We start from the raw sequence: 25,545 nt of genomic DNA on the forward strand, positions 1-25,545 counted from the left end.
AGGTGGAGAGGAGATTTTCCATGATGATTCTTCTCTTTGGTGTTGTTAAGGTGACCAGGATAAAGACCCTGGTCACCTGGGGGCTCCTGCGTAGTGAGCAGACCCGAAGAATATGTAAGTCCACAAACATTTCAATTAATGGGATGCTGGCGAGACTGCAAACAAAGCCTGAGGACGTAGAGACTCCAGTGGATCTGCTTGGCAGTCACATAGGTTATACCTGTTAAAAATCACCAGTCACTCACGGAGGAAATGATCAGTGAGCTCTCACCACTCTGCACCAGGCCCTGGGCCAGAGTACAGAGTACCAGAGTACGCGGGTACAGCAGGGAGCAGGCAGGCATGGTGCCTGCCCTCAGGATGTGAGCTTCCTCCCATGCCCACATCAGTACCCCAGCATTTCCCCAAAGCTTGTCCATTTTGAGTTTTCCCACAAATAATGTTTCTATGTCCCCAAACCAAAAGGCCCCAGGGAGGAGAGCAAGGGTGCTGCAGAGTAAATGTTTGTCCTCCACCAAATTCATACACTGAAGCACTAACCCAAGGGGATGGTGTCAGGAGGTGGGGATTTGGGAGGTGATGAGGTCATGAGGGTGGAGGCCCCCATGATGGGATTAGTGTCATGATGGGATTAGGGAGCCCAGAGAGCTCCTTCGCCCCTTCCTCCAGCTGAGGACACAGCTGTCTGTGAAACAGGAAACGGGTCCTCAGCAGACACAAACCCTGGCCACACCTTGATCTCGGACTTCCAGCCTCCAAAACTGTGAGAAATAAACGTTTGCTATTTATAAGCTGCCCAGTTTGTGGTGTTGTGTTACAGCAGCCGAGCTCACTAAGACAAAGGGGTGACATTAAAATTCCCCCAGCCCTGCTACCTACATTAGAGCCATTGGAGGCAGATGGCTTCTTGGAGGTCACAGGGAGATGCCTCTTTAGGTCTAAGAGGGTGTAGTGTCTGTACAGTGAACGGTGGAGCATCACTGCTGTTCCAAGTCCCTGCGTTCAAATCTTACCTCTGCCTCTGCCTAACTGTGTGACCTGGGCCAAAAGAACTAACATCTCTGGGCCTCCATTTCCTCAGCTGTACATTGGGAGTAAAATCAGAATTGATCAGTGGCTGGAACGGGGCCTGACACCCAGCTTTCATGGTAGCTTCTGATAACTCCCACGCATGTTAGCAGGAAGCACCGTCAGATTGTTGATTGTCCATTTTCTGTTAGACCCCTCAGTCTGCACTGGCTGGGGTCACAGGCACAGGGGTACGTGTGGAGAACTCAGGTTCCGAATGCAGACCCGGGCCCCATCCTGCTGTCGGGAGGCTGCCTGGGACGGCACATGGCATGGACGCCGAGATTAGTGTCATTCAGATGGTGAGAAGAGGGACAGACTGTAGCAAGGTCTTGCTGCCTCTTCAGAGACAGGCAGTGGAGGAGGTCCTGGTACAGAACGTCGAGCTTGACCTTCAGCTCTGGGCCTGATGGACCATTTGGGGAGGAATCGCTGGCTTTCTGCTCTTTGGAAAGGATGCACCTGCCTTGCTACATGCCCTTCTCTCACCAGTCCGCGGGGAAGTGAGGACAGGTGAGCAGACCGCACAGCGGCCCGGAAGAACAGCGAGGCCTCAACGGGACTCTGTCCCCTGTCTGTGGCCGCATCCCTGTGACTGTCAACCACACCAACCTTCTAGCGCCTCTTCCCTCCTCCTCGGCCATGCGTCCCGAGGCGCAGACAGCAGTGACCACGAGCAGACACCCCTGGCCCAGGCCAGTTCCCCGAAACTCTTGAGGACTCGGGAGATTGCGGCCGCTGAACTTGTGCTGTGAGAGCTCAGAACACAAACGAGCGGCGTGTGGACCGTGCAGAGGGACGCAGACACCCTCGGCGGGCCGTGGTCCCCGCAGCGACAGCGCCTCGGTGGCCAGATCGCTCAGAAGTGAACCAGGAGGTTGGCCGGAGGAGAGAGCTGGATGGGCAGGCATTCAGGCGACTCACCGACTACAGATTCAAAGAGAGAAGTTCGTACTGCACATCCCGAAGAGGAGGGACCCGTTTTCCAGCCCCCATGCAGAGCCCACCAGGCAGCAGGCAGAAAACTCAGGTTCTCAAACCCAGAGTCACCTCTACTCAATCCTAGTCTCCCTCCAGGCTCTCACGGCGACCAAGAAAAGGACTTGGTGACTCTGCATCCAGACTCTTCCACCCCATAGGTAGTGGACCAGATAATGGATGGTCCAAATTAGGCCCTTTTCAGAGTGAAAGGGGGAACGCGGTAATGATGCAGGACTTGGATGGACCCCAGACTCTTGTGCAGGGACCAGGAGGCCTGATTGCAGTCCAGCACCACCGCTCATCTGTCTGGGCTGTTTCCTCATTGTAAAATGTTGTTGTTTTCATGGGATACTTTCTGACTCGAGATACCCAGCAAACGTCCGCCGATTTACAGGAGTTTATCTCATTGTGTGTGTGTGAGGGAATCTACTCCACTTATTCTAAGATATCTCCTAGAAGGAAGGACCTTCTCAGCCGAACTTACCTTTTAAGGAACCAAGCAGAATTTCCTGCATGTCAGCCTTGGTGATGTTCGCCCCACAGCCAATGAGGCTTTAACAGTGAAATACAAGCATTGTTTCCCTTCATCCCTGTCTTTACTTCTCTTAGCAGAGCAGTGATTTCTCATGCTCTCTTTCCCATAAACCTCTCACTCACCACTCGAACTCCCACATACCCCGCCAAGCAAAACAGAAACAAAATTGTAAATGATCTAAGACCAGAATAGGTGCTTCCTGATACCACTCCTGCAGACATCGCAGTTCATGTCGCCAAATCGCTAAGCTCATCTTCCCAGACCCCACCCCCACCACATCCTCCTCTGCTGGGCACTGCACAGCTGCAGGTCCCTGCTGGTCCCTGGTCCCTCTGGTGCATCGGCCCTTCCTCCTTGGACGTGTCTCTCAAACTTCTCCCTTCCCCGCCCCCATCACTGCTGCTGCCTCCCGCTGGCTCTTCTGCTTCTCCACGTCACCAGACAATCCTCCTAGAATCTCTCGCTCATCACGTTGCCCGTTCTGCTCAAGGATCTATAACCTCAGCATGTTGTAGGGACAAGTCGGGATGTCACAGTGGGACGTCTGAGGGGTTCCTGCTCCATGGCTCCTGAATGCCTGGACAGCGGGACTTGGTGGGGCAACTGGCTGGAAGGGAGGGATTAGAATTTGCCTTGGAGTGACCTCTATAGCAAGCATGACGTGTTTACTTCCTGTGTAATAACAGATGCATGCAAATAGCAAAGGTTTCTAAAGATGGTTTTACCAGAGTGCTTCATGGGTCAAGAAAATCCACATCATGGGAATTCCCTGGCGGCCCAGTGGTTAGGACTCAGCGCTTTCACAGTGGTGGCCCGGGTTCAATCCCTGGCCGGGGAACTAAGATCCCACAAGCCATGCGGCGTGGCCAAAATAAATAAAGAAAATAAGTAAAGAAAATACATATCCACCTGATGTTAACAGCAGAGCACCTGTCAGCTTACATGACGAAAACGTCCAGAGGTAGGGCCAGATCCTGGGGGATTCGCTCTGGGAATTCTGTCTCATCAGGACTAGAGGTCGATTTGTCTGTGCTTCTCTGAGTCCCGCCTCCTCCGTGGGGCAGGTTTGTCCTCAGGCTGGCTTCCCTCACGGTGATGGCCTGGCTGCCACACCTCTCCGGGCATGTGCTCTCCTGTTCGCCTCCAGGAGGAGGGAGGGAGCGCCTCTTCCCCCAAAGAGAGAACAAACCCTGCATTTCACCCTGAATGCGCGGACTGAGTTTTTGCATCCTTCCCTGAACCACACCTGTGATGAGAAAAATCACCTGGAGCTTGGGCTGTGTCAGTTCTCTGCAAACAATGGATGTGGGGTGGGGGGGAGGGCGGCCCCTGGTGTCCACAGCAGCATAAGGCTGAGAAAACGCATCAAGAATAACGTCCAGTGAACACTGTGGTCCATGACTCTTTGTGAATTATGGTTTTCTCAGGGTATATGCCCAGTAGTGGGATTGCTGGGCCATATGGTAGTTCTCTTTGTAGTTTTATAAGGAACTTCCATACTGTTCCCCATTGTGGCTGTATCAATTTACATTCCCACCAACAGTGCGAGAGGGTTCCCTTTTCTCCACACCCTCTCCAGAATTTATTGTTTCTAGATTTTTTGATGATGGCCATTCTGACCGGTGTGAGATGATATCTCACTGTAGTTTTGATTTGCATTTCTCTAATGATTAATGATGTTGAGCATTCTTTCATGTGTTTGTTGGCAACCTGTATATCTCCTTTGGAGAATGTTCATTGCAGCTCTATTTACAATAGCCAGGACATGGAAGCAACCTAAGTGTCCATCAACAGATGAATGGATAAAGAAGATGTGGCACATATATACCATGGAATATTACTCAGCCGTAAAAAGAAATGAAATTGAGTTATCTGTAGTGAGGTGGATGGACCTAGAGTCTGTCATACAGAGTGAAGTAAGTCAGAAAGAGAAAAACAAATACCTTATGCTAACACATATATATGGAATCTAAGAAAAAAAAAAGGTCATGAAGAACCTAGGGGTAAGACGGGAATAAAGACACAGACCTACTAGAGAATGGACTTGAGGATATGGGGAAGGGGAAGGGTAAGCTGTGACAAAGTGAGAGAGTGGCATGGACATATATACACTACCAAACGTAAAATAGATAGCTAGTGGGAAGCAGCTGCATAGCACAGGGAGATCAGCTCGGTGGTCTGGGACCACCTAGAGGGGTGGGATAGGGAGGGTGGGAGGGAGGGAGACGCAAACAAGCGGGAAGAGATATGGGAACATATGTATATGTATAACTGATTCACTTTGTTATAAAGCAGAAACTAACACACCATTGTAAAGCAATTATACTCCAATAAAGATGTTAAAAAAAAAAAAAAGAAAGAAAAGAATAACGTCCAGGACTTCCCTGGTGGTGCAGTGGTTAAGAATCCGCCTGCCAATGCAGGGCACATGGGTTTGAAACCTGGTCCGGGAAGATCCCACATTGCCGTGGAGCACCTAAGCCCGTGTGCCACAACTACCGAGCCTTTGCACTAGAGTCTGCAAGTCACAGCTACTGAGCCCGCATGCCACAACTACTGAAGCCCACGCGCCTAGAGCCCATGCTCCACACCAAGAGAAGCCACTGCAATAAGAAGCCCGCGCACCGCAACGAGCCCACATGCAGCGATGAAGACTCAACACAGCCAAAAATAAATAAGTAAATAAATAAATTTATAAAAAAAAAAAAGAATAACGTCCAGGGGCAGCTTGGGTGAGGGCAGCTGATGGGATCTTGTGTGCGTGTGGGGCGTTAAAGCCCCGTCTCCTTCTGGGCATGAGACTGCTGCTCCTGGCAGGAGGGATGTGCCTGAGAACTAATTGGGGATGGGGAGGGGGCTTCTCTGAAAGAACCGCTTCTTCTTTGAAAAAGGAGAAACAGTGCTTCTAGAAGGCTCTCCTCTTGGACTCAGGCTTGCATCCACGCACGGTTGCTGAGAACACATCTAGTCTATGGAAGGGAAGGAGCGGGGTCCAGGGTGAGGGGCACCTCTGCACGTCGGTCCTGGGCCTGCTGGGCTGGAGCCATCAGCGAGTCTGCCCTTTGGGATGGAATCACTCACCCGGGCACACCTCTCTCTCTTGCTTTCTCACTTTGAAACCAGCATTTTGTGTGACACTGTAGCCCCACTTGGTGTGGTCACGGAAGAGGTGAAAACCACCTACAGGCCTCAGTCTCCCCAGGGAAGATGCGGAAATGAGTCAGCGGAAACCGTGAGCCGGGCTTCCAGGTACCAGCCTGAACCTCAATGGCCAAACCGGAATTGGGTATTGGTGTTTAAGTCCGGGAAGGGCCCTGCCTGCCTGTTTGTGGTGACCTGTGACCTCTCCACTGTGCTCCCTTTAGGCAGGAAATGGCCGGCGCACCTCACTTCGCTCGTGTCCAGGCAACAGCATTTCTAGGCTTGAGAGTGTGTGATGCTCTTGGTGAGGGAGCTGCCTTGGCTCCGGGGCACCTGTGTTCTATGTCCAGGCCACCCCGGCACCTGCCCATACTCTGTGCCTGTCCGTTTAGGTAGATGGCGGTGCATGCACAGCTGCTGAGTTGGGGTCACACAACAACCATTCGGGGGCATTCGGTTTGGTGGACCCCGGGTTTTAGAACAGTGAGACCCACTGGTTGGACCTGCTAGACCCCGTGGGCCTGACTGTTGGACACCAGGAGACGCCATGGCTGCGGGAGGCCCAACGCTGATGTGGGAAACCCAGGAGGAATTGAATCAGACCCTGGAGACCCAGAAGGGACTTAGTGACCATCTGATGCCCTCCTTTGAGCTTATATAGGGGATGGAGGCCCAGGGAGGGGGCAAGATCTACCCCCAAATTAAACCCTGGAAAGTGATGGAATAAGAACTCTTGGGCCTGTTGCCTCCTGATCTCCACTTCTGGGCTTGTTACTACAAATACATCATGTAACTGGATCCACTTAACCTTTTAAAGAATTTATGGCTTGAACAATGTGCGCTCTTAGCTCTTTTAAGAGGTAAAAGCAAAAGTAAAAGCCGCCTGGGCAGTCTTATCACTTCCAGTTCCTGGCCTTCCAATCACCTTGAGATGCACTCTCACCTGTCCATGGCCGAGGGGCAGGCAGGCAGGGGGAGGGTCTGTCCAGATTTCAGGATTCTGAGACCTGACTCATTGGACTCTCTGGTAAAGAGCTCAGAGCTCGAGTGCTGGTGGACAGGAGGTAATTGTCACAGGAGGGGACATCATGGTCCCTTTCCACTGTGGCCCTAGGGGAATCTGGCCTTAAGATGCTTTAAGGTGACAGAGTGTGAGAGAAGCAGCTAAGTGAAGGTTTTATCTAGAGTCAGTGAGGCGTGTTCTGATGAAGCCGTCAGGGCTGACGCTGGGGAAATCAGGGCACACGAGAAGACCTCTGCCCATAAGGTCTGCACCTGCTCGTGGGCACGATTTTTGTTTTCGTTTTTGAGAGTGAGAGCTCAGCCTCGCTGTTTCCCTGCTCCCCGCGCCTTATATAACCCTGTGGGCTGGATTTAAAGCCAGATTATATTTTTAGGTGGAGAGAGAGATTACTTATTAGGTCTTAGGAGGAGTGGAACTCAGCTTGGCCGATGCCTGTTCTATGAATTAATGTGCTGTTTTCACCTGGGCTCTGGGAATGAAGCTGCCTCAGGAACAGAGCGTGGATCCCACAGCAGCCCTGCCCCCCACCCCCAAGGCCTCAGTTTCCACCTCACCTTCAGGTCTTCCCCAGAGGAATCCTGGCTGAAGCAGGTGGAGACCACTGAAGACAGAGCCAGTGGGAGGGAGCCTAATTCTGAGACAGGTGGGGAGGGCGTCCCTGTGTCCATGCAGCCCCTGGGGCGGCTGCCTGCCCCCAGGTCCTGCATCAGTAATTACATCACATCTGCCTGATGTCCTGGAGCCCAAGCATCATGTTCTTCACGGGGCCATTTCCTGTAGGGAGCAGGAAAGTGGACCAACTTCTCCCTTCTGAGGCTGGAGAACAGGCTCTTTCTGATTTGGAACATTAGACAGTATCACTTTTAGGAGAGGGCGAGAAGGAGTTCATCCCATGTAGAAGAAGACAAGAGAGCTTGAAATCTGCAGAAACCCCAACATTTGGAGGGTACTTTGGCTGTGCTGGTGCCCTCTCTCCTCTCTGTCTCTCTTTGTGTCTCTCTGTCTCTGTCTCTCTGTCTGTCACTGTCTCTCTGTCTCTATGTCTCTCGGTCTCTTTGTCTCTCTCTGTCTCACTTTTCACTGAAGGTACTGACAGAAAAATGCACAAGCTGTATGCGTTCAGCTAGCTGACATTTTATAAACTGAGCCCACCTGTGAAGTCAGCCCCAGCTGGAGACACAAAGCAGAGTCGGCCGCCAGGGGCCCTGTCGCTGTCCCTTCCACTGATCCCCAAGCCCAGGGCAGGGGCACACGGATGCCAGCAGCTTGGCAGTTCTGCCTCTTCTGGGGCCCCACGTGGAGGGTCCTGCAACCTGCACTCTCTGTGTCTGGCTCCCTCTGATCCATGTTTTTGTTCCACGTCCCTCGAGGGGCCCCAGACGAAGTTGTGTCATCTGGACATTGGAGCCAGCTGGTAGCTTCCCAACAGGACCACGTGGGGAAGGCAGGGTGGGTCCAACGAGACCTCCGTGCAAAGTGCTGCCTCCCAACGGCCACCATGTCACACTGGGCGTGCTGACCAGCTGCCCCAGTGCCCAGGAGCCCCGACACCCAGGGAAGGATGCCCTGTCCTCGCCACCCAGAAAACCACTGAAGAGCAATGCTTTTCAGGGCCGAAACCATGCATCACACACATGCACGCTGTCCTAGGAAGCCCGCTGCTGCTGCTTTTTAATTTTAAAGTTTAACCAAAGTCTTGACCCAGTGATTTAGAGAAGAGACAAATGTCTCCTGAGGGGAACGACGTGGTCTCACTGTTTACCATTTCTAAAGCAACTTCTATATCACGAAAGCCTTGGACTAATTTCCCTTTGTCACTCCTCACGCCCCCAGTGCAGGAGGGGGTTTTCCATTGCACGAGGGAGAAACGGAACAGGAAACGAGGTCACGCTGGGCAGAAGACTCAGTCTCCCTTGGAGGTGAGAGCACGGGCCATACTGACGGGTGGCATCAGCCCCAGGGTGACCGAGCCAGATGTGGGTCACGTCTCTCCCACCGGCCCCAGACACCTCACCACACAGAGACACCCTGAGGAGCCCCTTCAGCCTCCAGCCACCCCACGAAGAGCTGTGACCTGTGTGTTGACGCAGGAAGTGTTTCTCCTCGACCAACCTGACGGCAGCCTCACCCCCCTGCAACCCCCAATCCTCTCCCTGAACAGGAGCTGGACCAGATTCCACCGCTCTCTGCACACTCTTGATATTAAAATTTAGTCTGTCCAGTTTGAAACCATGACTCATGAGCCAGTTCAAAGCTCTGCACCTCCTTTTCATACCCTCTCCTAGGCTGTGGAAGGACTGTGTTCGTTTTCTAGGGCCGTTGTTACGAAGCACCACACACTGGGCAGCAGAAACTACAGAAATGGGTCATCTCCCAGTCCCGGGGGCCGGAAGTCTAAGATCAAGGTGTCAGCAGGGTTGGTTCCTTCTGAGGCTCTGAGGGAGGATCCGTTCAGGCCTCTCTCCCCGCTTCTTGGTGGTTTGTTGGAAAACTTTGGTGTCCCCTGGCTTGTAGAAGCATCACCCTGATCTCTGCCTTCATGTTCAATGGTGTTTTCCCCTATTGGTAAGGACACCGTCATGTTGGATTAGGGCCCACCCAGCTCTAGGATGACCCCATTACATCTGCAATGACCCTATTTCTAAATAAGGTTACATTCTGAGGGACTGGGGGTGAGGACTTCAACATATGGATTTTGGGGAGACATATTTCAACCCATGATGCAACTCTAGGTGAAGGTGGGGAAGAGAAGGGAAAATTAAGAAATGGTTTCAGTTAAAGCCAGGCCAAGCTACAGGGCAGAGTTGGAAGTCAGGTAGCAGGGAGGGTTGGGAGAGGGGAAGGTGGAGATTGGGATGGACCTGCAGGAGGATTCTGGGGGCCTGGCCATGTTCTGCTTTCTGCCTGCTTGTGTTATAGACTAGATGCTTGTGTCCTCCCAAAACTCACATGTTGAAACCCTACCCCTCCACCCCATGTGATGGTGTTAGGAGGTGGAGCCTTGGGATGAGATGAGGCCATGAGGGTGGAGCCTCAGGGATGGGTTTGTGCCCCCGTAAGAGTCATGAGAGAGCCGGCGTCCTCTCTGCTCCCAGACATGTGGGGACACAACGGAAGGCAGTCTGCAGCGGGCTTTCCCCAGAACCCCGACCACGCTGGACCCCTGCTCGTGGACTCCCAGCCTCCGGCACTGTGAGGAATAAGTTTCTGTTGTTTAAGCCCCAGCCTGCTGTTCTGTTCCAGCAGCTGAACAGACACGTGCTTACACAGTTGTTTCATGATAATTCACAAACATTTCTGTTTTACACACTTTTCTCTATGTGTGTTATATGCCACAATTTTTTCAAGGTTAAAAAAAGGGGGGCATAGAAGTCAAAACTAGAATGAGGTATCACCTCACACTGGTCAGAATGGCCATCATTAAAAAGTCTACAAACAATAAATGCTGGAGAGGGTGTGGAGAAAAGGGAACCCTCCTACACTGTTGGTGGGAATGTAAACTGGTGCAGTCACTCTGGAGAACAGTATGGAGGTTCCTTAAAAACCTAAAAATAGAGCTACCATATGATCCAGCAATCCAACTCCTGGGTATATATCTGGAGAAAACCATAATTCAAAAAGATACATGCACCCCAATGTTCACTGCAGCACTATTTACAATAGCCAAGACATGGAAGCAACCTAAACGTCCAACAGCAGAGGAATGGATAAAGAAGATGTGGTACATATATACAATGGAGTATTACTCAGCCATAAAAAAGAATGAAATAATGCCATTTGCAGGAACATGGGTGGACCCAGAGATTATCATACTAAGTGAAGTAAGTCAGAAAGAGAAAGACAAATATTACACGATATCACTTATATGTGGAATCTAAAATATGATACAAATGAACTTATTTACAAAACAGAAACACTCACAGACATAGAAAGCAAATTTAGGGTTACAAAGGGGAAGGGGAGAGGGATACATTAGGAGTTTGGGATTAGCCGATATTCGCTACTATATATAAAATAATGGAAAAGAATATGAAAAAGAGTATATATATATAAAACTGAATCACTTTGCTGTACACCAGAAGCTAACACAACGTTGTAAATCAACTACACTTCAATTAAAACGGGGTGGGGGGGAGGTGTGGCATAGGAAGAAGTTTGCTTACCTGAGTGAGGCTGTGCTTGGTGGTGGAGGGTCCCGACGTCAGTCTGGTTCCGTGGGCACTGGGGCCTCTCATGACATGGCAGGTCCTGTGTAGATGGTGGGTCTGCTGTGTGCATGCGTGTGTGTGCACGTGTGTGCCTGTATGTGGGTGTGTGTGCACTGTGCGCGCCCACGTGTGTGTGTGTGTGTGGTGGTCCCAGGCTCCTTTTGCGACTGGAGGCTCCCCGAGGAAGGAGTTGCTGTGTCACCCAGCCCCACCTCAGGCAGACACTCCCCATCTGCTTCCTGAGCGGGGGGCCCCTGCTCCGGGTTCCCCTCTTTCCCCTCTGCTCAGGGGGAGCCGTGGGAGGTTCTGAGTGCCTTTCTGACCTTCCAGAGCCTTACTGAACTGGGAGGATGTCCTCTCCTTCCTTCCAGGGCCCTGGCCTCTTAAAGCCCCTGCTGATTTGGCTACCCCAGAGACCTTGGCCCTCACGCATACCCCACACCTGGGGGACCGTGTCATGTACTCCTAGGTACTTCCACATGCTCCACCCCTGCTCAGCAGGTACCGGCTGGGAGGGGAAGCCGGCGCCCTGCCTGGAGGAAGGACACCTGAATGAGCCTCACTTGAGCCTCACCTGGCCTCAGAGAGGAGCACACTCTCCCGTGGGCTGGGGAAGAAAAGCCCCTGGCCATAGCCCCCCAACACAGGGCCGTACCGTGACCTCCTTCTCCCCCGGGGTCGGGGTGGTCGTAGGCAAGTTGTGCCACCTCTGCCCTTTGGGGCGGCCCCCCTGCTGGGCCCTTCAGCCCCCTGACAACGTGAGGACACGGGCTCCTCTTGTTTCCAGCACCGCATCATAGTTGCCAAGTGCAGCGCTTGGCTGGGATCTGCTGTCGTGCTGGTGCCTCAGTGTCAGCGCCGTGCGGGGGCTGGAGCTGCAAGGCTGACCGCCACCTGGTCCCCTCCTCACGGGGTTCTCTGCCGCCCAGTGGGGACAGACGGGAAAGGCAGACGACTGAGGTGTGGCAGTGAGCGGACAAGCCGAGGGCTCCGTACACCAGCCAGACCACTGAGAACTCAGAGATGAGTCCACCTCTTTGAGCCATTACCTCATCTGTACACGAGAAAAGGCTTTTTGGTGATTAAATGAGACAACGCATGTCACATGACAGGTAGATCACAGGTGCTTAATAAATACTAGTTATTTTATATTACTTACATTCAAACTCCTTTTCTAATGCCTCAAGTCACCCCAGTCTTTATCGTGGCCTTTCTCTTTTTCCCAGATTTCTCTCTTTTCTTCTGATTCTTTTGGGATCTGGAAGCTGATAACATCCTTCTATGGCTCACCCGCCATCTTGGGTCTTTATCATTCATGTCTACCAGGGTGAAGGAAGCGTGAAAACCTAGACTATGTTGTTTTTCTGAATGTTATCAAAAGAGTTGGAAGAGAAGAGTAGAATCTTCCTTCCCACTTCTGTTTATTTCCTTCTCATTGTCTCCCTTTCTCTCCTTCTTCTCTCTTGCTGCAAGCTACAAAAAAGCATGGAAACAGAAACTTAAAATTAGCATATATGCACAATGCTGCTGCTTTGGGCAATGGAAAAATAAACCATGCCTACATTTCTATTTTTCCCAGAATCTGAAGAACAACATTGGTTATTTGGGCAGTTGGCTATTCCTGGGTACATTTCAGAAATGACTTGTGTTTATTTATTAGTGGGTATTTTTAACAGTGTTTCAGAGCATTTCTCCAATAACCCCGCAAAGGAGTGTGGGCTCCAGCCCTGGCGAGGGACGGGGTAGAAAGGAAAAGATGTCATGGCTGCTGGAATCACCACCCGCTCTCTCCTTAGCACTTCTGCTCACTGGGGCCCCAGCATGGGGGCAGTCATGGCCGTCTGAAAAGCAAGGCTCTGAGCTTTGTTCCTCCACCGGGGCTTCCGTGAAAGGACGTTGTTAGAGCCTGAATCGGATTACTTCACACACACACACACACACACACACACACACACACACACACACACACACACGGCTCAGGCGGAGATTCTGGAGACACAAAAGGATGGTGGATTCCTGAGCAGTCGCCCACAGACCTGAGCGGCCAGGAATGCTGCTGGCTCCTGGGCACTGACATCATCCCCCCTTCTGGCTCTGGGAGGAGCCCTCTGACCCCCAGGTCTTGGGGCAATTATTTTTAGCCTCGAACCCACCCTGTGGCATTTCCATGGTGCACTTGAGGGAGACAGAATTTTGGGGAGGGCCCCATTGGCTTTTTTGAGCTTCCATCTCTGCCTCTGCCTGTGAAATTAGAGACTGTTAAGGATGGAGCCTATGGGTCCAGCATCTTCATTTGGTGGATGAGCCTGGAGAGGTCGACAGTCAGCTGCAAATCTGCCTTCCTGTTCCCCAGCTCTGCCCCGACCTCATCCCTCCTGCTCTGTTCTGTTAAAGCAGTTCCCAAAGAACCTGCTCTTGGGACCACCCTCACTCTCAAAAATTAATGAGGGGCTTCTCTGGTGGCGCAGTGGTTAAGAATCTGCCTGCCAATGCAGGGGACACGGGTTCGAGCTCTGCTCTGGGAAGATCCCACATGCCGCGGAGCAACTAAGCCCGTGAGCCACAACTACTGAGCCTGCGCATCTAGAGTCCGTGTTCCACAACAAGAGAAGCCACGACAATGAGAAGCCTGTGCACCGCGATGAAGAGTAGCCCCCGCTCGACGCAACTAGAGAAAGCCTGCGCACAGAAACGAAGACCCAACACAGCCAAAAATAAATAAATTAATTAATTAAAAAAAAATTAATGAGGACCCCAAGAGCTTTTGCTTATTTGGGTTATAGCTATCGATGGATGTCTATGTTAAAAGTTAAAGCTGAGAAATTAAAAATATATATTATGTATTAATTCATTAAAATACATTAATAAACTCATTGCACATTAACACAACATATGAGTAATAGCTGTTTTCCAAAACAAAAAAAATCAGTGAAAAGAGTGGTATCATTCTCCATTTTGCAAATGGTTTTCATGCCTGGCTTCATAGAAGACCATGGAATTGTTATATCTGCTTCTACACTCAATTGTTTGCAATATCACATGTCATGTAGCCTGTGGAAACTCCACAGTGAGAGACTGAGAGGGAAACTAGCAACTAATGTCTTTGGATTGTTACAAAAAGAGCCTGGACACCCTCAGGGTTCCCTGTATCACACTTTGAGAACCATTGGTCTGTGATCTATCCATCTTTAACCCTCTTTTTAACTCTGGCTCATACAGTCATTTAATAAACATTCATTGAAGAATTGCTGAGTGTTGAGCTGGGAATTTAAAGACAAGGTAGCATATGTGACTCTGAGTGCAAAAAGAAACAGCCGACTTTATCTTTCTATTGACGATGTAATTATCTGATCTCACGCCCATCTTTCTCCAGGATGCTGGGAAAATTAACCTCTATCCTTCCCGGGCTTCCCCACCCAAAGATTGTGGCATATTCCAGGGTCTTGAGTAGAGCAAAAGCTCTGGGGGACGGTCCTGTGGCCTGACGCCCAGTCTACACGGGAGCCGTTGAAATATTCACTGCTTAGCAGTCGGCCCCGCACCTCCACGTCAGGCTTGAGGCTGGAGGAGGGTCTTGCTCTTGTTCCCACCTGCCCCTCTCCAGGAGTGTGGGTACAGGGCCCCACTGGCTCCCCCCTGGGAACCGCAGTCCTCTCTCTCATTCCTTCTTCCTCCCCCCTGGTTCCTTCCTTGCAGGCCAGATTCTTCTCCCTGTAAGTTTCTTCGAGACACTGACTCTCTCCCAACCACCACAAAAAGCCAGGGAAATGTGCAGGCTGTTTCTGCTTCCTGCCCGCCTCCTGCTTCCCTTGGGATTAAGAGAGTTAATAATAAATGTGCCTGGTCCACACGGAGCAGCCAATAGATGTTCCTATTCTCATTCTTGCTGCCTTTACTCAGGGGACATTGAGGCACAAAGTTTGAATTCGAAAGGGGAAAATTCACGAAGAGAAACCCTCCAGGGTTCACATTTCCACGTGTCCCGTGAGGGTGACACTGTGCCCTCCCCTTCGCCAGCTGCCCTTAATGCCCAGTAGAGGATGAGGGCTGTCCCCCAGCCCCCTTCGCCTCCATAGCCACTCTCCTGTCTCGGATCACACCATGTATTTTGTTCATGGAGAAGCCTGCTCCTGGATCATCCACAGATTGTGAGAATCAGCGGGGTCTGTGGAAGCTTCTGCAGAGCCCCTGCGTCACCCATCCTGCCTGTGCTCAGGCCCCCCAGGAACGGGCAAATCTGCAGAGACATCTGCTGCTCTCCAGCATGTCTGTCCTCCTTCAGGTGACCACCTGCCACCCCACCTGTTTTCAGTGGCGTCAGCTGTGAGCCTGGGAAGCCCCCCACCATGGTCTGACGGAGACGGTGGTCAGCCCCAGGCCGTTGCCATGGTGCAGGTCAACCATGTGGGTCCATCTTGTAGAGTCAGTGATTATTGGTGGAATGGCAGGTGTGAATGGGCAGAGGAAGGTCACCTCCGTGTAGGCTGAGAGCGTCCTCTACGGGATGCAGGTGGAGTTGCCACTTCCTCTCTCACCAGCTGGAGCCCATGGGGCAGCTCTATCTTGGCCAAAACCATTCTGGTCATTGATGCCTTTGCCCATCCTGATGGGGCTGCTAAGGCATGGTCCCTACTAGTTGTACATGTACATGTGTGTGTGTCCCCGGGCACACAACACTCAGAAAAATGGCACAGTATGGAGTCTTCTTGTTTTCTCCTAGGCTGTCAGCTGCAGGTCCCTCCACCAAGCCTTGGGAGTAAGTCTGGAAGAAATGTGGTTGGTGGACAATTAAGACTTTTTAAGTGGAAAATACCCTCTGCTTTTTTCTTAGGATGTGAACTCCGTGGATGTCAAGCCTGGTGAGAGCTGCTGTCGGACTCCTTTGTAAGACCAGGCTGGTGACTGCCAAGTGCCCCTGGTCTCCTGTGTGCTCAGGACAAGTGGGACCTGGTCCCGACTGTGGCTGGGCCCCAAGCCCCTGTGAATCTGGCAGCCTTATCCTGCTGTTCCCCTGGCCCAGAAGCTGGAGATGAGCAGGACGCCTTCTGAACCATACCAAGTTCAGAGCAGAGAAACAGGGTTAGGACTCAGCCCCACAGGCCCCAGCCCCCAGCTTCCTGCACAAGCGACATGACGTGGGGTGATGGGGGCCTCGAGTCAAGAACTACAACAGATCAGGGCTCAGGAAAATTGCCCGCGTTGTCTGGTTCTGAGCAGACTCACTCGAGGTGAATCAGAGGTGAGTCAAGCGCCTTTGAGAAGGAAATGACTTCCCCGGCGGCCCTTCCTGGCCAGGGCACCATCAGTCACTCTCAGGAAACAGAAGGAGCAAGAGAGGAGACAGTCTACAAACTCTTGGTTGCAAACGTCCCTTTTCTCCCAGGATTTGGTGGAATTGTCGTGGCTGATGATCCTCCTGTGGGGCTGGGTTGTTTTTTGGCCAAGTCAGGCCTGTTCAGTGAGGTGTGGGAGTTCCCTGAAGACTGTTCTCCATATACTTTCCAGGATACCTGTCCCAGGGCATAACCTTGGCTCTTCTCCTGGGGGAGGGGTGTTCCCTGGAAGGCAGGACATGGTTGCCAAGAGGCTGGAGAGCCTGCAGTCTCATAGCTCTTTAGTGGCCTCCAGGGTGGAGGGCTTTGTGGTGTGGACCCAAATTCCCGTGGCTGCGATCATGGCTGTTTTAGACTGTGGACTCTGGGAAGGCACTGGCCTTTCTGTCTAAGAGGCTCTGGTGTCTTTCAGCCCAGCAGCGCCCGCGGCTAAGGTACGATGATTTCTCAGGTCAGGCATGACTTTTTCTGCTGACAATTTATTTCCATACCTCCTAAAGGTGCTTAGAATCCAAGTCCTAGTTAGGGATGGAGGGAAATTTGGATCATCTAAACCCTTCATCTGACAGAAGAGGAAACTGAGGCTCCATGCCTGTGACATACTCAAGGTCACCGAGAAATTCATGGAAGACCCAGGACAAACCCCAGGTTTCTTCTCTGGCTGGTCCACTGTGTGCTTTATAGTTTCCATAAGGCTAGTTAATAACAACTCAATTTTCATATGCTGTAATTAATACTAATACAACTAATAATAATGGCAGGTTGTTTCTGTAACTCTGGAAGTTACTCCTTAAATTTGGGTCCTAAGTCTCTGTTGCCCGACCCTCATAAAGTTAGGTTTGAATGCAGCCTAAACTCCGCAATGCAATGATTTGCTGATCGTGAGTAGGCATCATATTTTGGGGGTTGATTTGCCTAGAATCTCGATTTTTTCCCCTCCTCTGTTCTCACCATGAACGCAGGATTCATCTCTGCACAATCTGTGAACTGTTCCCAATAAGACTGTCCTCATTTCATCTCACACCACCCCCACTGGCAACACCAAGGGCTGTAACTGATGTGGTTCGGAGACCTGAGTCCAAGACGTAAAAATGAATCCCCTGTGACGGTCTGGACGACGCAAACAGATCCAGCGTCTGGCTTTAATGGGAGCGAGAAATTGCTAACAGATGACGGTGGGGCTCACGGGCTCCGGTCTCTGGCCTCCAACGAGAACCCTTCCTGATGGCAGCTCCTCCCCCACACGTGCCCCAGACGTGGGTTATTTACAGGACGCCACCCAGACCCCGCGATGCTAAATGTATAGCAGCAGAGGCTGCATGTGTGATGGCTGAGGTCATGGCTATTCATTTTAGCTGTAAAGACATTTGGTTTATAAAACCCCAGTGACTCCACTGGGAGGGGCTTTCGGAGAAGAACAGCCCCCGAGTTCTCTTCCTGTCCCAGCACCGGTGGGATCAGCACTTACGTCACTGGCCCCCGTTCAACGCTCTGGGGCCAAGGAAGGCCCTGGACTTGCTCTGGGCTATTTTGCCTTTTGGAGGAAGATGGTGTGAGTCACAGTGATTTACTACAAACTCAGCAAAAATGTGTCTGATGTGTTTGTGTCCCAAACAGAAGGCACAGAAACTGCTAAGAAATTACATGAGGGCTCAGAAACAGACATTTTGGGGCTCTGCAAGAGGCATTTGGACAAGTCCATTTCTGGAACCAGTTTTCTCATCTGTAATGTCAAAGTTGGGGTGGGGGGACCAGGCTATTTCTCAGTCCCTCTCCAGCCCTTACAGTGTGCAAGCCTGTGAGCGTGTTCAATTGTGTATTACCAGGGTGTTTTTAATCCGCATGCCGCCTCTCCCAAGGTGGCTGCTTCCTGGAGGTCAGGGGCCATGTCTGGGTGTACATGGCTATTTCTCTACCTCTTCTTGCCCCTGTGGGTTCAATACTCTTGAACTAAAGAGGTTAAGTGAGAGGCAGAGACGTTATTTAGAAGAATTTGAAATAAACCGCACGCCCCACACCGTGTCACAGGCACGCACCATGGAAAACGAAGGTGAAATGGGCAGTAACAGGCCATCCTACCTGGCAAGTAGAGGGCTTGCCTTTATGTATCCAAAGACGTCCAGGTCGATGGGTGACAAATAACGGCCATTATTCCCAAAAGGGAACTCTTTTCAACCCTCTGCACACGAAAGAAGAATCACTGTCAGTGGGTGCCTTTTGAACACATCCAACAATAGCACAGACTAAGATAAACGTGCCCCAAATCTACGCTCTTTTTGGCAAGTTGCGATTTAGCAAAACTGTGCTCATGTAGAGAAAGATGCGTGGGACAAAGTGGTACCGTGGGTGAGGATACACGTGATTCATATTTTCTTCTGCTTGTTCATTTGTATTTTCTATATTTTTAACCACAAACACAGATAAAGCATTTCAAGAAAAAAATCTCAATCCCATTTAATCAGTAATTTAAGAATGATGGGGAGGTCCTGCCCCCCCACCCCCAGAGCAATGCGCTTCCTGCCGCCCCCAGGGACAGAACCACTTCACTCTTCCTCTTTCTTGGTTGGGGTTTGGGCAAGTCTACACACTCCCCTTATATCAGCAACTCACATAGGGTCACAGGACTCCATCCTCTGTAACAGCCAGTCTTGTGGGACACCCACGGCCTGGGTGGATTCTCTCTCCTTTCATAGCATTTCACTTCTGAATCAGTCTGTGGGCCCTGATGTCTTCTTTCTCATGCCGTCCTTGCAGTATTTCAGGTCCATTTGTGAGCTCACCTCTCCAAATCTTCGAGCAGGTCCCTTAAGAGTGGTAATTGTGTCACCTTCCTCTTAAGTTTTCTTTCTTCTTCCCTCCCTCCCTCTGTCCCTCCCTCCCTCCCTTCCTTCCTCTTTTATTCTTCCTTCCTTCCTTTCTCTTTATTTCCTCCCTCTCTCCTTTCCTTCCTTCCTTCCTTTTCTTTCTTTCGTGTTTACTTGCTTGCTTTCTTTTGTTTTCTGGCTTTGTTGAGCTAAAATGGACGTATAACATTTTGTAAGTTTATGGTGTACAAAGTAGTGATTTTTATGCATATATAACAAAATCACTACCACAATAAGGTCAGTTACATCCAAAAACATGGAATGCCTCACAAATTTGTGTGTCATCTTTGCTCAGGGGCCATGTTAATTGCCTCTGGATTGTTCCAATTTTAACACTTACATTATTTCTAGTGACCTAGCTTGGTGCTTCATATCTATTAAGCATCGAGAAATAAATGCAAAATGCAATTGTGTTTGAACCACACTGACAGCATCCTGTTTGAATTCTGAGAATCTGTAAGTCAAGGACTTCAAGGCCTCCCGATGAAGTTTGCCGAATGCAACAGAGAAAGAGGATGAGTTCTGAACATCAGGGCTTGACACCGTGAGCAGGCGAAACATGCAAGGAAAGGCCGTGAAACCTCCGTGGTCACGGGTCACTGCATTTGCCTTCTGGGTGGCTGAGGAGCAGTTGTGGCAGGTGTGGCCTGGAGGGGCTCCCAGAGCAGACCCTGGTGGAAAGCACAGCCATGGTCCTGCTGCCTCTGCCGTGTGTCTTTCTCGAGGTTCACCCAGCGGAAACTTGGCCCAAGATCCTGTGACAAGCTCAGCTTCGGGCCGTGGTGACATCGGGCCTTGGAGGCTGTGAGTCCTGCACTGAGAGGATGCAGTCTGAGTCTCGGGCTCATTCCAGAGGCTACGTTTGCAGTGCTCTGTGCGTGCACAGGGCGCACAGGGGCCGAACGGCCTCCCCATCGCCGCTGGCCCATCTCCGGCTCATTCATCTCCTGCAGCTGTCGGCTGGGAACAACAGGTGAAAGCAGGCCCGGCCTATTGTCCTGGGAAGACTTTAGCTACGCCTGTCACCCCCTCGCCTGGTGCAGACCTCCAGCTTAGAGTGGCTCAAGCTGGGAGGCCAGCTCTCTGCACGATTGTGACCCGGAAAGACCTCGTTCCAGACCCAGCCTCGAAAGTTCCCCACGTCTGGGCCTGGGAAGTTGTCCCGGGGCCTCTTGAGGGGTGGGGTGAAAGGCAGGGACAGGTGCAGGCCCTGATGGCTGCAGGTCCGAGAGTGCATTCCGCCTCCAGGCTGGGCCCCTGTCACCAGCGGGGTGGCCCAGGGCACCTGGTGTTTCAGGTCCCCTCTGTCTGCCCATCTCCCCAAATCTTCAAGCGGGCCACTTGCGGGTGGTCATTGTGTGTCTTCCTTTTAAGTTCTTCCTAATGGTATAGTTGGGTACTTTATTGTATATATTAAACCTCAAGACAGAAAAGCAAAATGCAATTGTATTTGAACCACACCGCTAGCATCCTGTCTGAATTCTGAGAGACTATAAGATGAAGACTTCAGGGCATCAGGATAACTTTGCCAAATATGACAGAGGACCAACAAGGAAGACTGAAGGTCAGGACCCTAATGAGGGAGGTGGAGGGGCGGTGACAGATGGGAGGGGCCCTCAAGCCTGGGGGCGGGGTGGGCTGGGAGGAGTTTGATCTGATCCCAGCCCCAGTTACAGTTCTGTCCTCCTGCAGCCATGGCTCCCACCCGCCTCCTTGAGAGGGAAGGCCTCCTTGCCCTGCTCTGATGGCTCAGACACGCGTCACCTCTTTGTTACCTCATTACTGTTTTTCCTTCTCTTTTTTTGTGGCGGGGAGCTGTGAGTATGAGGAGAAACAGAGTCACAGTAGGTGGGAGACTTGGGAACAAGTTCTGGGGAAGGGGGGGCCCCCAGATCATGAGCACAATGATGGAAAGCACAGAAGGGTGGTAAGTCTCCATATAGCGCCAGTCAAACTTGAAGTGAAACGTGTGCTTCCCAGCAAACTGGGGTTGTCTGCCTCAGAGGGTCAGCAGGCCCCTTCCATGGACGCACACGGTGGGGGGGCCCAAAAGCTGGGCATGGGAGGGTGGATTCGGGGCTGGGGTCTGCCCGCTGGGTGGGGGGCTTTCTCCTTCCATCCGGAGGGCTCCTTCTGGCTTCATCCTTGGTCTCTGCAGCCCAGCAGGCAGCGCCCCAGTCAGTCACAAATGAGGGTGGCGAGCTGGACAATTTCCCCGCAAACGCTACTCCTCCTGTGTTTGGAATTCTGGGCACCAGCCTCACTCCTCATGGAACCGCTTACAGAGATGCCACTTAATTAGGCTGCTAAGTCATCAAGAGGGCAGTTAGCAAGCGCCCCTTTATTGGATTTTCTAGTCTGGAGACTGTGGAGTCATCATTTTCCCCTCCTGCCTCTCTCTCCCACCTCCCCTGGTCCCTGCCTCTCTGCCTCATGGCCTGCACTCTGCTCAGGACCCTCGAGGCTGTTTCTTCCCTGCAGTCCAGCCAGACCACACCCAGACTGATCACCTGAGGACCCCACTTGGGCCCCCACCTTTTAAACCTTTGACGGTCGCCCACCGGCCATGGGACTAGGACTAAGCCCCTTACCCTCAGCTTTCAGACAGGTTCCTTCATCTGCCCGATCCTCCAAAGACCCCTGGGAGGAGACCTCGACCCCCCACAAGGTGTGTTCCTCCCTTCCCGCCTGGCCTGCTGCCCACACCCCCGTGCCGAGACGGGGGTCTGAGTTCAGTTCAACCTCAAATCCCCCTCAAGCCTGGCCAACCTTGGGCACTGTGGTGTCCCTGTCTGGAACTCTTATTGTAGAGAGGCTTTTTTGGTTCTTACCACTGGTTGTGTTGTAATGTCATTCACCTTTTTACTTACATATTCTATCCAACTAGATGATAACCCCATTTGGTCAAGGACTGTGTCTCATACGATTGAACTTCGGGACATCTGTGTAACCGTTTCTCAATCGAGTCAGTAGACTCTGGATTATTAGCACAAAGCATCTCAGGGTGGGGGACTGGGTGCTGGGGCAGCAGGAGTTGTCGCGGGTAGGGGGCTGCAGCACAAGACCCTCTACACCTGGACTGTTCTCTGTGGCTACTGTGTCTAGGGACCTCCATGAACCCAGAGCAGGGCTGCATGTGTGGTCGGCCACAGGCTTCAGCCAGTGGATGGGAACCACCCGCAGCTCTGGTGACGGCCCTCCAGGACAGACTTGTGGTGGCCACTCACTTGGGACATCTGGGACTTGCCTGCAGTCTGGAGTCCCGTGGATGCCCCCTTCCCTCCCAGTGCCCCTCCCCCTTCCTTCTGCTCCCATGCCAGCTGACCCAGCTTCCCTGAGCCATCATCGCCATCACTTCCCAGCACCAGTGCCGCTGGGTCAGCACGCCATCTTGGGGGAGCCCTCCCAGCAGCCCAATAAACCGGCTTCAAAATAGCTTCACTAAGCCCCCTGGGGACACCCAGTCTCCCTGGCTCCCAGTCCCCCAGTCCTCCATCACCCGGTCCCAGTTGTGCTCGTGGAGGGGCTGTCACTCAACATCCTGGAGTGCAGGTCTATTATTAGGCAGCTCCCAGTGCATGCTAGCACCCACACTCCCAGGTCCCTCAGGTCCACCATCTGGCTGCCAGTGGCTGCATGTCCCTGGGTTTTGTTTGTTTGTTTGTTTGCGGTACGCGGGCCTCTCACCGTTGTGGCCTCTCCCGTTGCGGAGCACAGGCTCCGGACACGCAGGCTCAGCGGCCATGGCTCACGGGCCCAGCCACTCCGCGGTATGTGGGATCTTCCCGGACCGGGGCACAAACCCGTGTCGCCTGCATCGGCAGGCGGACTCTCAACCACTGCACCACCAGGGAAGCCCATCCCTGGGTTTTCTTAAGGAAAGGCGGCTCTGGCCAGGGGCGTCCTGGGGGTGACCAGGTGACGGTGTCCGGAAAGAGGAAATGCTTGCTAAGTCTGGGTGGGCTCTCCTTGGAGAGGGTAAGGGGAAAATGGGGGCTGGTGATCACTGGGTCCTGGCCGCAACACCTGCCTTTACTTCCAGGACACAGGGTTCTTTCTGCAGGGCTGGGACTCGGGGGAGGCAGGCAGGGCATCCTGCCCCTAATTCAAGGAGGAGCTCAGTCTCAAGTCTGTGCAATCCCTCACCTCATTTCCCTCCCCCCTGCCTGGTACCATGCTCCACAGCAGAGGGGTAAAGGGAAGAGTACGGGCTGGGGGTGCCATTCCACGGATCACTTCTCTGGCCCTGAGTTTTCTCATGTGTAGAATGGACGTAATAAAGCCCCAGCCCATCTGCTTTGCGGGGTTGCTGGGATCACATATCCTCACGTGTGATGGGGTGATACTCGGAACGCCCTGCAGCCTGCTAGCCGATCGACTGGATGGCAAATGTCCCTTCCTGCCTTGCCCTTGGGTCACACATCTGTCCTCACCTGCCACCTTGCTGGCACATGGGAAGAGACCTCGCACCCACAGTAGGAGTGGGCTCCGATCTGTGTGCTCTTCAGTGCAGACCTCGTGCTGTAAACCCCAGGCTTCCCAGAGCAAAACTCCCCATGTGCTCAGAGACTCCCAGCAGTGGGGAGGGGAGTAAACCTCACCAGGGCTGGGGAGAGGCATGCCCCCTGCCCCATGTGACACGGGTGAGAGCCATCATTCTTCTACAGACCTGCGGGCAGGTACGGGTGTGGCGCCTGCTCACACCAGGTGGGTGCCACTCGTGAGAGTTCTCCCCCAGCATGGCAGCGGCAGCCGCCCAGCCCCAGGGCTCAGGCCATGCGAGCTGCTGGGGTTGTGGCTGGGAGCCAGCCTTGTCCCTCCCAGCTCAGCCTCCAGCTCCAAAGAGAGAGACCGGGCCCTCCCTGAGCTGCAGCTCCGGCGGGGACTCCAGGGGCATCTGGGGGCTCTTGCCCGGTGAGGCTCCAACAAGCCTGCCCGGGGGCCTGGAAGGAAGGCTGTCTGTGCCCGCTGCAAGACTTCCTCCAAGAACAATGGAAGAGAAGATGCCGTCTTCCGCTGGGGAAGCTGGACGGAGTGTGGTGGCTACAGGTCTCCGAGGGGTCAAGTGAGTGCTGCTGGGAAGCCGCCTCCCTTGGAGGAGCGGGCATCACGAGACTGCCCTCCCCGGGCCGGACCCTCGCCCCTTAGGGCATTTGGGCAGTGGCTCCCGCAGGGAGGAGCTGCTTCTCCTGCTTCCTGGGGCCGCGGTTGCTCAACGGTGGATGGGTGGCAGGGTGGGTAAATGGCACTTCTGGGTCAACAGCTTTCAGCATTATCACAAGTCATCTCTGACCACCTTCACTATAAGATCTTTTTATGAAGACACTGTCTCCGCCTTCTAGAAGATCCCAGGCTACTTACAGACAACGCAGAAAGCATGGCAGGACGGGAGGCAGCACAGGACCAGGGACCCTGGAGCTCGCTGCCCCAGTTTGAATCCTAACTCAGCTACTCACTGTCTGTACGCCTGAGGCACGTATGGAACTGCTCCAGGCCAAGGTTCCCCCCAGCCCTGCCCCCAGCACATGGGGATGAAGACAAAGCATCTACTTTACGGAGCTGTTATGAGGGTTAAAGGAGTCACTGCTTGCAAAGCCCTTAAAAGAGCACCCGCATCACACACTCACAGTGTTGGCAAAATAAATAACCTACAACTATGTAAAGGGCCATAGGTGGCCACGACGAACGGGTTTGTAGAACGGGTTTGTAGTGGGGGAGACGGTATTCCAGTTTTAAGACGCAGCTTAGTTTCAGTTGCTTCGCATCTGGTTTGGGTTTGGGGAAAGGCACATAGGCAGGAAGGCGGTTCCCAAACAGAGAATTTGACAAGCAGTTAAAGACACGGCCTGCTTGCCGGGGAGCCAGTCTCCGGGCCAGAGGCCTGCACTGTTGAAAGGCACTGTGTAAATAAATCACTTACTTCTCTCACCAGTGCGGGTGACAGCTCCCGAAATCAACATCGATGAGACAGGAGGGAAGGGGGCAGGGCACGACCTTCAAAAGAATGACACAGCCGGTGAGGTTATGACATAAACTGGTCAGAACCCATTAGGCCCAAGACGGCAGAAGATTTGACTTCCAGTGGACCTTGAACCTCGATATATGATTATTGTAATGGTATCAGGGCGACCAGGAGTTTGGAAGTTGAGTTGTCCAAACACGTTGAGGCTGGCCAGCCATTCAGAGTCTAGGGCCCTCCAGGCAAAAACAACTCATCAACCTTTTAAAAGCACACAGCTGAGTCACTAACACCAGTAGCAACCACTTAGAAACATTTACTAGGTGCTTTATCAGGAGTGATGGGCTCAAACCACCATGAAATCCTAGGAACGTTATCTCCATCCTATAGATGAGGCAACTGACACACAGAGAGATGAATAACTTTTTCAAG

General features: G+C 52.4%; 1 protein-coding gene and 1 non-coding gene across 2 annotated transcripts in view; both read right to left on the reverse strand.

Annotated features, from left to right (window-relative positions):
* Window positions 1-12,437: 12,437 nt before the first annotated feature.
* LOC149749970 (uncharacterized) overlaps window positions 12,438-25,545 on the reverse strand; it is a 57,665-nt gene continuing 44,557 nt past the window's right edge. Inside the window, exon 7 of the mRNA XM_089906584.1 lies at window positions 12,438-25,148. Coding sequence (XP_089762710.1) covers window positions 25,080-25,148 — 69 coding nt within the window. The 3' untranslated portion in view covers window positions 12,438-25,079. The remainder of the gene's footprint in view (window positions 25,149-25,545) is intronic.
* Window positions 19,405-19,508, reverse strand: LOC115802284 (U6 spliceosomal RNA). Its single transcript, XR_004022715.1, has one exon. It is a non-coding gene; the product is annotated as a U6 spliceosomal RNA (small nuclear RNA).

This window comes from Delphinapterus leucas, chromosome 2 (assembly GCF_059928025.1).
Source record: "Delphinapterus leucas isolate spDelLeu-1000000601 "Yukka" chromosome 2, BTC_Dleu_Yukka2, whole genome shotgun sequence".
NCBI lineage: Eukaryota > Metazoa > Chordata > Mammalia > Artiodactyla > Monodontidae > Delphinapterus > Delphinapterus leucas.